Source organism: Wyeomyia smithii, chromosome 3 (assembly GCF_029784165.1).
Source record: "Wyeomyia smithii strain HCP4-BCI-WySm-NY-G18 chromosome 3, ASM2978416v1, whole genome shotgun sequence".
Lineage (NCBI taxonomy): Eukaryota > Metazoa > Arthropoda > Insecta > Diptera > Culicidae > Wyeomyia > Wyeomyia smithii.
Window position 1 is genome coordinate 5,490,351 of NC_073696.1, and position 12,111 is coordinate 5,502,461.

Below are 12,111 nucleotides of genomic sequence, written 5' to 3' on the forward strand. Positions count from 1 at the left end.
ATAATGTTTTCTCGGTAAAGTAAAATACCGAACTACTTGAAAACATTTTCGTTTTTCGTTGTTCCGTAACAAAATTACTGAGAAATTGGAAACCGAATCTGTTTACCGGAATACCGTAAATTTGTTTGCCGAAAAATTCCGTAAAACAGCAAATTTCCGAGTTCAGTAAACTAAAATACCGAATCTCGGAAGCTTGACATCATTTAACTGAGATCTCGTGGAACCAAGAAAGCTCTTACCGAGATTCCGAAAAATAGAACTGTCAAAATAACGAAAGTTTCACTATCAATTTTGTTCGTGTTTCGGTTTAGATGTAAAAGGAACAGGTTTCGCGGTTGATCATCATTCCGGAGAAATCTGTAATATTCAGAATAACCTAAAATGTTGAGTAAGTATACAATATTATTTCTCTAATCTTGTTTGTGTTTATTGCAAATATAATACTAGAAGAAAACAATTAATTCCTTCCTTACACGATTTTGTAGGTTAACGACTCACTTTGCAGGATGGAAGTTGCAGTGATGGATGTTGTTTTATTTCCAGGAAGCAACACAACTCTCCTGTTTCTACCAATGCTGTAATAAGTTGAATCATTTGACAAAATAATTAATAAAATTATACGGATAACTAATCGTTTTCATCATTTCCTGGATTTTTCTGAGAAATCTCAAAATGCGTACTTCAGTAAATTTTACCGAAACTTTCGTAATAATTCGACAGTTGAAATTTCCGAGTCCCGGTAAAATATTACCGAGAATTCCGTTAAAGTTTGACAAGTTGTGAATTGTTAATTTTACAGAATCTCGGTATTCTGATGTATTACCGAGATTTTTACCGAGATCTCAGCTGTTGAAATCTCGGTAATTCATTTTACCGTACTCGGTGATATTATCTAAGTGTGTACATTATACCTAACGTCGAAAGTAGTGCGCTGTATAGCGCATCTGATCTGCTATTCAGCGCACTATTTCCGACGTTAAGTATAATGTACGGTATGCGAGAAAAATCGAATGTCGCTAGTCAAAAAATTCGACTTTCTACTGGGGCGACAATATTTTATCAAAAGAAAAATATATCTGGCAACATTTATGTTGCAAATTTTTCAGAAATCTCAAATCTGACGTAAGCAGATAGGTTCGCAAATTGCTAACACGCATTAAAGCGACCGCCATTATGGTGCGTAAAAAGCTGCCAGATATATTTTTCTTTTGATAAAATATATGAAGACTTCAAACTGACGTAAGCAGAGTTGTCAAAAAGGTGGGTAATGTATTAGTAACTTTGCATTATAGCGTCCGCCATTATGGCGCGTAAAAAGCTGTATACCGAGAAACAGTGAATGACAATGAACTCATGTCCTGGGCTCAAACTCATTGACCACTGCCTACTGTCAGCTGTCAGATAAAGGTGTATGAAAAGTGGTGGTGATATGCTATCTCGTTTACACATACGTTGAGATGTTCGCCCTTGAAACATGGCGCGATGCCATTGGGTTGGTTTATATCGAGGTAGATTAACTTATTTGCAATCTGTCTAATGTAATATCAAGAGTGTAAGAGATACTCAAAGTTACAATAATAATGCGGGGAGGGGCTTCACAGAGTACAGACTAACAAGCAAACGATAAAAAGTGTGTAAAAATCTATTTCATCGAAGAAAGTTTATTTTTATCACTCATATTTCTTTGGTTATTACTAAAATAATGCACTATTCTACAATAAATACTTTTTACTCAAAGAGATTGTTTTTGGAGCCGTAGTGTCTTCGGCGAAGTTGTTTAATTAATCATTCTTCATTTTACAGAAGTTGTAGTTTTGTGTTTATTTTAACTAAAAGTTCAGAGCGGGGGCCTAGTGTGGTTGGTAACGTCTCCGCCAACCACGCTCGACGCCTGGGTTCGAATCCCACCGCCGACATAGGTGTCTGGTTGTGGGGTGGAGTGATCCACTCACAACCAACCCAACTGGTCTAGATTCAATCCTAGCCGACACCGGGAGATTTTCTGAGGCGAAAAATCTCTGGGATCACGCCTTCCATCGCATGGCATTGGCCACAACAGTGGCGGAACTAGACCGACGGAAAATAAGCTAAAGTAAAAAAAAAAACTAAAAGTTCTAACTAAAAACTAAACTAAAAGTATTCTAACTGAAACTAAAGGAAACAAATTTTATTTTTGTCATTTTTGCATATAAAAATCTACTTTATTGAGTAAAGTTGTATCACATCTTATAAGAAACAACTTTGTCGAAAATACCGTACTTCTATCTGCAAATTGAAATGAACTATTGTGGTGTGGAGTGTTCTTTAGAATGCCCCTTGAAATCTTTTTTTTTATGTGACTTATTATAGAGATTTTCTAAAAATTTTCAATGTTCTATAATGTTGTTTACTTGAATAAAACACAAAATTTCACTGAATAAAGTTTATTTTTATCTTTTATCTTTATTTAGGGAGATGTTTCACTTATGCTTTAATATAGAAAAGGTTTTATTTTCTGCAGATATCTGAAGCTTATTGGCAGTGATGGGCACCATTGCGCTAATTCGCTAATTAGCGACGCTAAAATTCAGTTAGCGATTTAGCGATTTCGCTAATTTTTGAGCTGGTTAGCGAAACTGTTAGCGTCGCTAAAATTTTGGCTTTCGGAACGCTAATCGCTAATTCGCTAAATTTTGTAGAGAAGCGACAATAGAAATATTAAGAGAAACTGTGAATTGCTGATGGCGTACGTAAATTGCTTCGAAAGATGAACAAACTTTACTGCGAAAGTTACTTTTGTCAGTTTTTTAACCCTAGATTGGAGTTCCAGTTATCGTACAAGCCACAGGAGCATTTTGAAGAACAAGCACAAGGTCTAGATTGAATTTTCGCCACACCAAGAATTTTGGTAAATGGCAATGCGCTTGAAATTATGACATCTTTGGTTCTACTTTTTCGATTCAGATAATAATTGAATTTTTATGAAAACATTCCTAAGAGTATCTATTTTCAATGCAAGCTAAATAACTTTTGTTATTCTTGTAAGTAATTGTTTTCATTTGTTTAACCAAAACAGATCAAAGTGGTCCAAATCTTACAAAACACGAGCATTAAATATAGCGATATGACTATTTACATATTAAAAAGTTAGCGATTAGCGAAAGTTCCGCTAATGTGGGTTTAGCGTTTAGCGATTATCGAGCTAAATTTTCCGGTTAGCGACTTAGCGATTAGCGTCGCTAAATTTCCGGTTAGCGGTGCCCACCACTGCTTATTAGATATCTGTTAGTGAATTAGAGCATTGTTTTGATGAAAAATTGTCAACAACCAAAGAAATATGAGATTTTTTCTTCGATGAAATTGTTTGTTTGATTATAGCAAACAACATTGTCGAACATTGAACAATTGTAAAAAATCGCTGTTCAATGTTATACTGGAAAATCGATTTTTAGTGAAAATCTCTCGAAAACTCTACAAAAGTCCATTTCAATAGGCGGATAGAAGTCCAGTATTTTTGGCAAAGTTATTTCTTAAAAAATGTGCTACAACTTTGGAAAAAAATTTGCTAATTTTAGGTGGAATAATCACAAAATGTTAACCTCTATAAAATGGAGAATAATTAATGGATCGACTTTGCTGAAGGCCCCATCGGCTCCAAAATCATTTTTGTGGGTCAAAATAATTTCCATCGCGTTTTTGCAGCTTTGGAAACAGTGCGAAGAGGTTAGATTTATACTGTGTAAAAACAAAGAAATTTTAAAATGCATTGTTAAAAATGTTAAGTATCCTAAAATTATTTTAATTTTGTCAATTTTCCTCATTGTTCATTTTACTTTACCGCTGCATGTTAACTATCAACAGTTCCCAACACATTATGTATTTTTTTATTATAACTTCTTTGTTTTCATGTTTCAGGAAAGCTTAAAAGGTTTACTAACATTATACAAAAGCAACCGCGCAAAAAATATGCAAATTAAATCAGAGTTTACTCACCACCAATCGTGAACATTCAAGATATATTTGCCAAAAGCGTAGTAAAAAACCTCTGTGAAAATAATAGCAAAATTGATACAAAGGAAAATTTTACTTTCTGTAGCAATAGTTTAATCTGAATTAAAAAGATGTTGATGCAAACATGCAGTCAATTTTGAAATTCTAATTCGAAGGTACAAATAATAAATACAACACTTGTAAATCATCACAACCGCCGTCGTGATACGCCTTCGACTTGTGCTCCGCCCTACGGCCGCTATCACGGCAATATTCCTGAAAGATTGTGAACATGTGCCTGTTTATAACATCATCTCTTCGGAACCTCTTGCTCAACTCATTTCGAAATCCATCTTCTTTGTTTGGAATTTTATAAATAAAATGCGCAGTCGTATCGCGTTGCGATACCCTGCACTGCAGATCGGCGTGGCGCGATGGAACCAAAATGACGCATACTCAAAACTAAACCAAAGTCAGAGGATCCCGCATGTACATGTGGTATTAGGAATGCTCGCGCCCTTCTATTTACTCTCGCGCTCTCTTTCACATCCACCCGCGCTCAGGTGGATAAAAATGATAGCGCGTCGCTTTAGTTTATTCGACCGAGAATAAACACATGCACCCTCCATGTTCTACACGAAAGCTTCCCACAGATGTATGCGTAACTCGAACGGAGCTTTAAAAATGGCTTGGTTTGCCAGTGATTCTTTTTCCGATAGTTCCATTCAAAGTAAATTATGAATAAAAGGTATCATTGTTCGCGATTCAACTGTTCAATTTATTCATTCCAGATGAATTACAAACTTTCAGATGGTTACCAGTAAAAAGCTAGAACTCTAGACAAAGTAATGCGCCTTCCGTACAGTGATACCGTAATCGTTCAGCGCCGGCTGAAGATCCTCCATGGTCAGCGTATATTTACGGTCCTTCGCCAGTTTTGCATTTTGATTTTTCGACGAACCGTGGCTTGTGTTCGGCGCATTGCTGGTTCTGGTCTTGCAGTGCTGCAGGGCATCATTAGCTACGTCCGAGATAAATTTCTGTGCCGCAATCGAGATCAATCGAACGCTGTAACCGAACGAAAATTAAACACTAAAATGTACCGTTCGTAATCGCTAGTGGAACTCACATTCTTGGATCGGACGCTTCGAAACCAGCTGAATTTAGGTAGTACGACGTAACAGCATCTGGAATCTAGAATAAAACAACCAATTGAACGTTGTTTCAGGAATTTTATGCCAGCGCCCTACCGTTGGAGTGTAATCCTCCAGCTGCACAAGAAAGTCACTCAAAATCTGGCCTTGGGTGCGATCTTCGCTGTTATCGGTCTGCCGTTTTGGTGGTCCACGATGTATTCCGAAGTTATCACCCATTTTGACTGAAGAATAATGAGATGACTACTGTTTATAAGTGTTTTTATGCTAGAAAATCAATATTTATTACCTCTTGCGCTTACCTACTGCAAATTTAGCGGAGCGAAATGTTTTGTTTACCAATAATGCTGTTCCGCTGAGATTTGACAGATTGCTGACACAGCACTTCACAGTGAAGGCGTTCACAGTGAGGGCAAAGATGCGGAACACAAGAAAACGAAACAACGCAGTGGAAGCCCGAAAAAAAAGTACGATGTATTTTGCAGTGAGAACAGTCAATAGACAATGTTTTTTATTGTAACCATAAAACACTTGTGTGAATTCGCCCAACAAAAAACGTACCAAACAAAATCGTGAAATATTTCATTTTGTTGGGTAGCTGGTTTTGTTGGTTTAAATCCGGATTTATATATGCTGCGTGATTTTACCCTCCGGAACTCAACCAACAAAAACGAAATATTTCAACAGAAGAAAGCGTAGAATGCAGCGCTAATGGTGGGCAGCACTGAAACTAAAAATGTGAATTAAACCAACAAAATTGATAAGAGATAAAACTTAACAACTAATTAATAGGCATGATAGAGCAATATAATGAATTGGAAATGTCACTAGAATCCTAGAAATGTTGCAAAATATTGAGTTGTTTGGCCCAATGGACATTCCTGGTCACCAGAGTAGATATGGAAAAATCCAAGATTTTTCGATTTTTTTTCCATATAAGCCTCCTTATCGCATATAGCAAAAGTCTGCCTACTGATAGAGAAATCTAATCGATTGGAGATGTTGACTAGGACTCTAGGCATATTGGAAAATATTGAGTTGTTCGGCCCAATTGACATTCCTGGTCACCAGGGTAGATATGGGAAAATTCAAGATTTTTCGATTTTTCCCCATATAAGCCTCCCCCTTATCGCATATAGCAGAAGTCTGCCTACTGATAGGGAAATCTCATCGATTGGAGATGTTGACTAGGACCCTAGGCATATTGGAAAATATTGAGTTGTTCGGCCCAATTGACATTCCTGGTCACCAGGGTAGATATGGGAAAATTCAAGATTTTTCGATTTTTCCCCATATAAGCCTCCTTATCGCATATAGCAAAAGACTGCCTACTGATAGACAAATCTAATTGATTGGAGATGTTGACTAGGAACCTAGGCATATTGGAAAATATTGAGTTGTTCGGCCCAATTGACATTCGTGGTCACCAGGGTAGATATGGGAAAATTCAAGATTTTTCGATTTTTCCCCATATAAGCCTCCCCCTTATCGCATATTGCAAAAGTCTGCCTACTGATAGGGAAATCTAATCGATTGGAGATGTTGACTAGGACCCTAGGCATATTGGAAAATATTGAGTTGTTCGGCCCAATTGACATTCCTGGTCACCAGGGTAGATATGGGAAAATTCAAGATTTTTCGATTTTTCCCCATATAAGCCTCCCCCTTATCGCATATAGCAGAAGTCTGCCTACTGATAGGGAAATCTTATCGATTGGAGATGTTGACTAGGACCCTAGGCATATTGGAAAATATTGAGTTGTTCGGCCCAATTGACATTCGTGGTCACCAGAGTAGATATGGGAAAATTCAAGATTTTTCGATTTTTCCCCATATAAGCCTCCTTATCGCATATCGCAAAAGTCTGCCTACTGATAGACAAATCTAATTGATTGGAGATGTTGACTAGGAACCTAGGCATATTGGAAAATATTGAGTTGTTCGGCCCAATTGACATTCGTGGTCACCAGGGTAGATATGGGAAAATTCAAGATTTTTCGATTTTTCCCCATATAAGCCTCCCCCTTATCGCATATTGCAAAAGTCTGCCTACTGATAGGGAAATATAATCGATTGGAGATGTTGACTAGGACCCTAGGCATGTTGGAAAATATTGAGTTGTTCGGCCCAATTGACATTCGTGGTCACTAGGGTAGATATGGGAAAATTCAAGATTTTTCGATTTTTCCCCATATAAGCCTCCCCCTTATCGCATATAGCAAAAGTCTGCCTACTGATAGAGAAATCTAATCGATTAGAGATGTTGACTAGGACCCTAGGCATATTGGAAAATATTGAGTTGTTCGGCCCAATTGACATTCGTGGTCACCAGGGTAGATATGGGAAAATTCAAGATTTTTCGATTTTTCCCCATGTAAGCCTCCCCCTTATCGCATATAGCAAAAGTCTGCCTACTGATAGGGAAATCTAATCGATTGGAGATTTTGACTAGAATCCTAGGCATGTTGAAAAATATTGAGTTGTTCGGCCCAATTGACATTCGTGGTCACTAGGGTAGATATGGGAAAATTCAAGATTTTTCGATTTTTCCCCATATAAGCCTCCCCCTTCTCGCATATAGCAAAAGTCTGCCTACTGATAGGGAAATCTAATCGATTGGAGATGTTGACTAGGATCCTAGACATGTTGGAAAATATTGAGTTGTTCGGCCCAATTGACATTCGTGGTCACTAGGGTAGATATGGGAAAATTCAAGATTTTTCGATTTTTTTACTTAAACGCCTCCTTATCGCATATAGCAAAAGTCTGCCTACTGATAGGGAAATCTAATCGATTGGAGATGTTGACTAGGATCCTAGACATGTTGGAAAATATTGAGTTGTTCGGCCCAATTGACATTCGTGGTCACTAGGGTAGATATGGGAAAATTCAAGATTTTTCGATTTTTTTACTTAAACGCCTCCTTATCGCATATAGCAAAAGTCTGCCTACTGATAGGGAAATCTAATCGATTGGAGATTTTGACTAGGATCCTAGGCATGTTGAAAAATATTGAGTTGTTCGGCCCAATTGACATTCGTGGTCACTAGGGTAGATATGGGAAAATTCAAGATTTTTCGATTTTTTTACTTAAACGCCTCCTTATCGCATATAGCAAAAGTCTGCCTACTGATAGGGAAATCTAATCGATTGGAGATGTTGACTAGGACCCTAGGCATATTGGAAAATATTGAGTTGTTCGGCCCAATTGACATTCGTGGTCACTAGGGTAGATATGGGAAAATTCAAGATTTTTCGATTTTTTTACTTAAACGCCTCCTTATCGCATATAGCAAAAGTCTGCCTACTGATAGGGAAATCTAATCGATTGGAGATTTTGACTAGGATCCTAGGCATGTTGAAAAATATTGAGTTGTTCGGCCCAATTGACATTCGTGGTCACTAGGGTAGATATGGGAAAATTCAAGATTATTCGATTTTTCCCCATATAAGCATCCTTATCGCATATAGCAAAAGTCTGCCTACTGATAGACAAATCTAATTGATTGGAGATGTTGACTAGGACCCTAGGCATATTGGAAAATATTGAGTTGTTCGGCCCAATTGACATTCCTGGTCACCAGAGTAGATATGGGAAAATTCAAGATTTTTCGATTTTTCCCCATATAAGCCTCCCCCTTATCGCATTTAGTAAAAGTCTGCCTACTGAAAGGGAAATATAATCGATTGGAGATGTTGACTAGGACCCTAGGCATATTGAAAAATATTGACTTGTTCGGCCCAACTGGCATTCCTGGTCACCAGGGTAGACATGGGAAAATTCAAGATTTTTCGATTTTTTCCCATATAAGCCTCCTTATCGCATATAGCAAAAGTCTGCCTACTGATAGACAAATCTAATTGATTGGAGATGTTGACTAGGACCCTAGGCATATTGGAAAATATTGAGTTGTTCGGCCCAATTGACATTCCTGGTCACCAGAGTAGATATGGGAAAATTCAAGATTTTTCGATTTTTCCCCATATAAGCCTCCCCCTTATCGCATTTAGTAAAAGTCTGCCTACTGAAAGGGAAATATAATCGATTGGAGATGTTGACTAGGACCCTAGGCATATTGGAAAATATTGAGTTGTTCGGCCCAATTGACATTCGTGGTCACTAGGGTAGATATGGGAAAATTCAAGATTTTTCGATTTTTTTACTTAAACGCCTCCTTATCGCATATAGCAAAAGTCTGCCTACTGATAGGGAAATCTAATCGATTGGAGATGTTGACTAGGACCCTAGGCATATTGGAAAATATTGAGTTGTTCGGCCCAATTGACATTCGTGGTCACCAGAGTAGACATGGGAAAATTCAAGATTTTTCGATTTTTCCCCATGTAAGCCTCCCCCTTCTCGCATATAGCAAAAGTCTGCCTACTGATAGGGAAATCTAATCGATTGGAGATGTTGACTAGGATCCTAGACATGTTGGAAAATATTGAGTTGTTCGGCCCAATTGACATTCGTGGTCACTAGGGTAGATATGGGAAAATTCGAGATTTTTCGATTTTTTTACTTAAACGCCTCCTTATCGCATATAGCAAAAGTCTGCCTACTGATAGGGAAATCTAATCGATTGGAGATGTTGACTAGGACCCTAGGCATATTGGAAAATATTGAGTTGTTCGGCCCAATTGACATTCGTGGTCACTAGGGTAGATATGGGAAAATTCAAGATTTTTCGATTTTTTTACTTAAACGCCTCCTTATCGCATATAGCAAAAGTCTGCCTACTGATAGGGAAATCTAATCGATTGGAGATTTTGACTAGGATCCTAGGCATGTTGAAAAATATTGAGTTGTTCGGCCCAATTGACATTCGTGGTCACTAGGGTAGATATGGGAAAATTCAAGATTTTTCGATTTTTCCCCATATAAGCCTCCTTATCGCATATAGCAAAAGTCTGCCTACTGATAGACAAATCTAATTGATTGGAGATGTTGACTAGGACCCTAGGCATATTGGAAAATATTGAGTTGTTCGGCCCAATTGACATTCCTGGTCACCAGAGTAGATATGGGAAAATTCAAGATTTTTCGATTTTTCCCCATATAAGCCTCCCCCTTCTCGCATATAGCAAAAGTCTGCCTACTGATAGGGAAATCTAATCGATTGGAGATGTTGACTAGGATCCTAGACATGTTGGAAAATATTGAGTTGTTCGGCCCAATTGACATTCGTGGTCACTAGGGTAGATATGGGAAAATTCAAGATTTTTCGATTTTTTCCCTCATAAGCCTCCTTATCGCATATAGCAAAAGTCTGCCTACTGATAGACAAATCTGATTGATTGGAGATGTTGACTAGGACCCTAGGCATATTGGAAAATATTGAGTTGTTCGGCCCAATTGACATTCGTGGTCACTAGGGTAGATATGGGAAAATTCAAGATTTTTCGATTTTTTTACTTAAACGCCTCCTTATCGCATATAGCAAAAGTCTGCCTACTGATAGGGAAATCTAATCGATTGGAGATGTTGACTAGGACCCTAGGCATATTGGAAAATATTGAGTTGTTCGGCCCAATTGACATTCGTGGTCACCAGAGTAGACATGGGAAAATTCAAGATTTTTCGATTTTTCCCCATGTAAGCCTCCCCCTTCTCGCATATAGCAAAAGTCTGCCTACTGATAGGGAAATCTAATCGATTGGAGATGTTGACTAGGATCCTAGACATGTTGGAAAATATTGAGTTGTTCGGCCCAATTGACATTCGTGGTCACTAGGGTAGATATGGGAAAATTCAAGATTTTTCGATTTTTTTACTTAAACGCCTCCTTATCGCATATAGCAAAAGTCTGCCTACTGATAGAGAAATCTAATTGATTGAAGATGTTGACTTGGACCCTATGCATATTGGAAAATATTGAGTTGTTCGGCCCAATTGACATTCGTGGTCACCAGGGTAGATATGGGAAAATTCAAGATTTTTCGATTTTTTTACTTAAACGCCTCCTTATCGCATATAGCAAAAGTCTGCCTACTGATAGAGAAATCTAATTGATTGAAGATGTTGACTTGGACCCTATGCATATTGGAAAATATTGAGTTGTTCGGCCCAATTGACATTCGTGGTCACCAGGGTAGATATGGGAAAATTCAAGATTTTTCGATTTTTCCCCATGTAAGCCTCCCCCTTATCGCATATTGCAAAAGTCTGCCTACTGATAGGGAAATCTAATCGATTGGAGATGTTGACTAGGACCCTAGGCATGTTGGAAAATATTGAGTTGTTCGGCCCAATTGACATTCGTGGTCACTAGGGTAGATATGGGAAAATTCAAGATTTTTCGATTTTTTTACTTAAACGCCTCCTTATCGCATATAGCAAAAGTCTGCCTACTGATAGAGAAATCTAATTGATTGAAGATGTTGACTTGGACCCTATGCATATTGGAAAATATTGAGTTGTTCGGCCCAATTGACATTCGTGGTCACCAGGGTAGATATGGGAAAATTCAAGATTTTTCGATTTTTTTACTTAAACGCCTCCTTATCGCATATAGCAAAAGTCTGCCTACTGATAGAGAAATCTAATTGATTGAAGATGTTGACTTGGACCCTATGCATATTGGAAAATATTGAGTTGTTCGGCCCAATTGACATTCGTGGTGACCAGGGTAGATATGGGAAAATTCAAGATTTTTCGATTTTTCCCCATGTAAGCCTCCCCCTTATCGCATATTGCAAAAGTCTGCCTACTGATAGGGAAATCTAATCGATTGGAGATGTTGACTAGGACCCTAGGCATGTTGGAAAATATTGAGTTGTTCGGCCCAATTGACATTCGTGGTCACTAGGGTAGATATGGGAAAATTCAAGATTTTTCGATTTTTTTACTTAAACGCCTCCTTATCGCATATAGCAAAAGTCTGCCTACTGATAGAGAAATCTAATTGATTGAAGATGTTGACTTGGACCCTATGCATATTGGAAAATATTGAGTTGTTCGGCCCAATTGACATTCGTGGTCACCAGG

The 12,111-nt window shown here is 37.9% G+C and overlaps 1 protein-coding gene across 2 annotated transcripts; it reads right to left on the reverse strand.

Annotated features, from left to right (window-relative positions):
• Positions 1 to 4,723: 4,723 nt before the first annotated feature.
• LOC129730135 (transcription initiation factor TFIID subunit 10-like) lies at positions 4,724 to 5,534 on the reverse strand. Of its 2 annotated transcripts, none has more exons than XM_055689213.1 (4): positions 5,413 to 5,534; positions 5,220 to 5,347; positions 5,099 to 5,163; positions 4,724 to 5,037 (listed from the first exon to the last, which is right to left on the reverse strand). In XM_055689213.1, the coding sequence occupies exons 2-4, from the start codon at positions 5,340 to 5,342 to the stop codon at positions 4,806 to 4,808; spliced, it is 420 nt and encodes a 139-aa protein (XP_055545188.1). In that variant the 5' UTR covers positions 5,343 to 5,347; positions 5,413 to 5,534; the 3' UTR covers positions 4,724 to 4,805. The 2 variants fall into 2 exon arrangements, with proteins under 2 accessions (XP_055545188.1, XP_055545189.1); XM_055689214.1 differs by having other exon boundaries at positions 5,426 to 5,476.
• Positions 5,535 to 12,111: the final 6,577 nt, after the last annotated feature.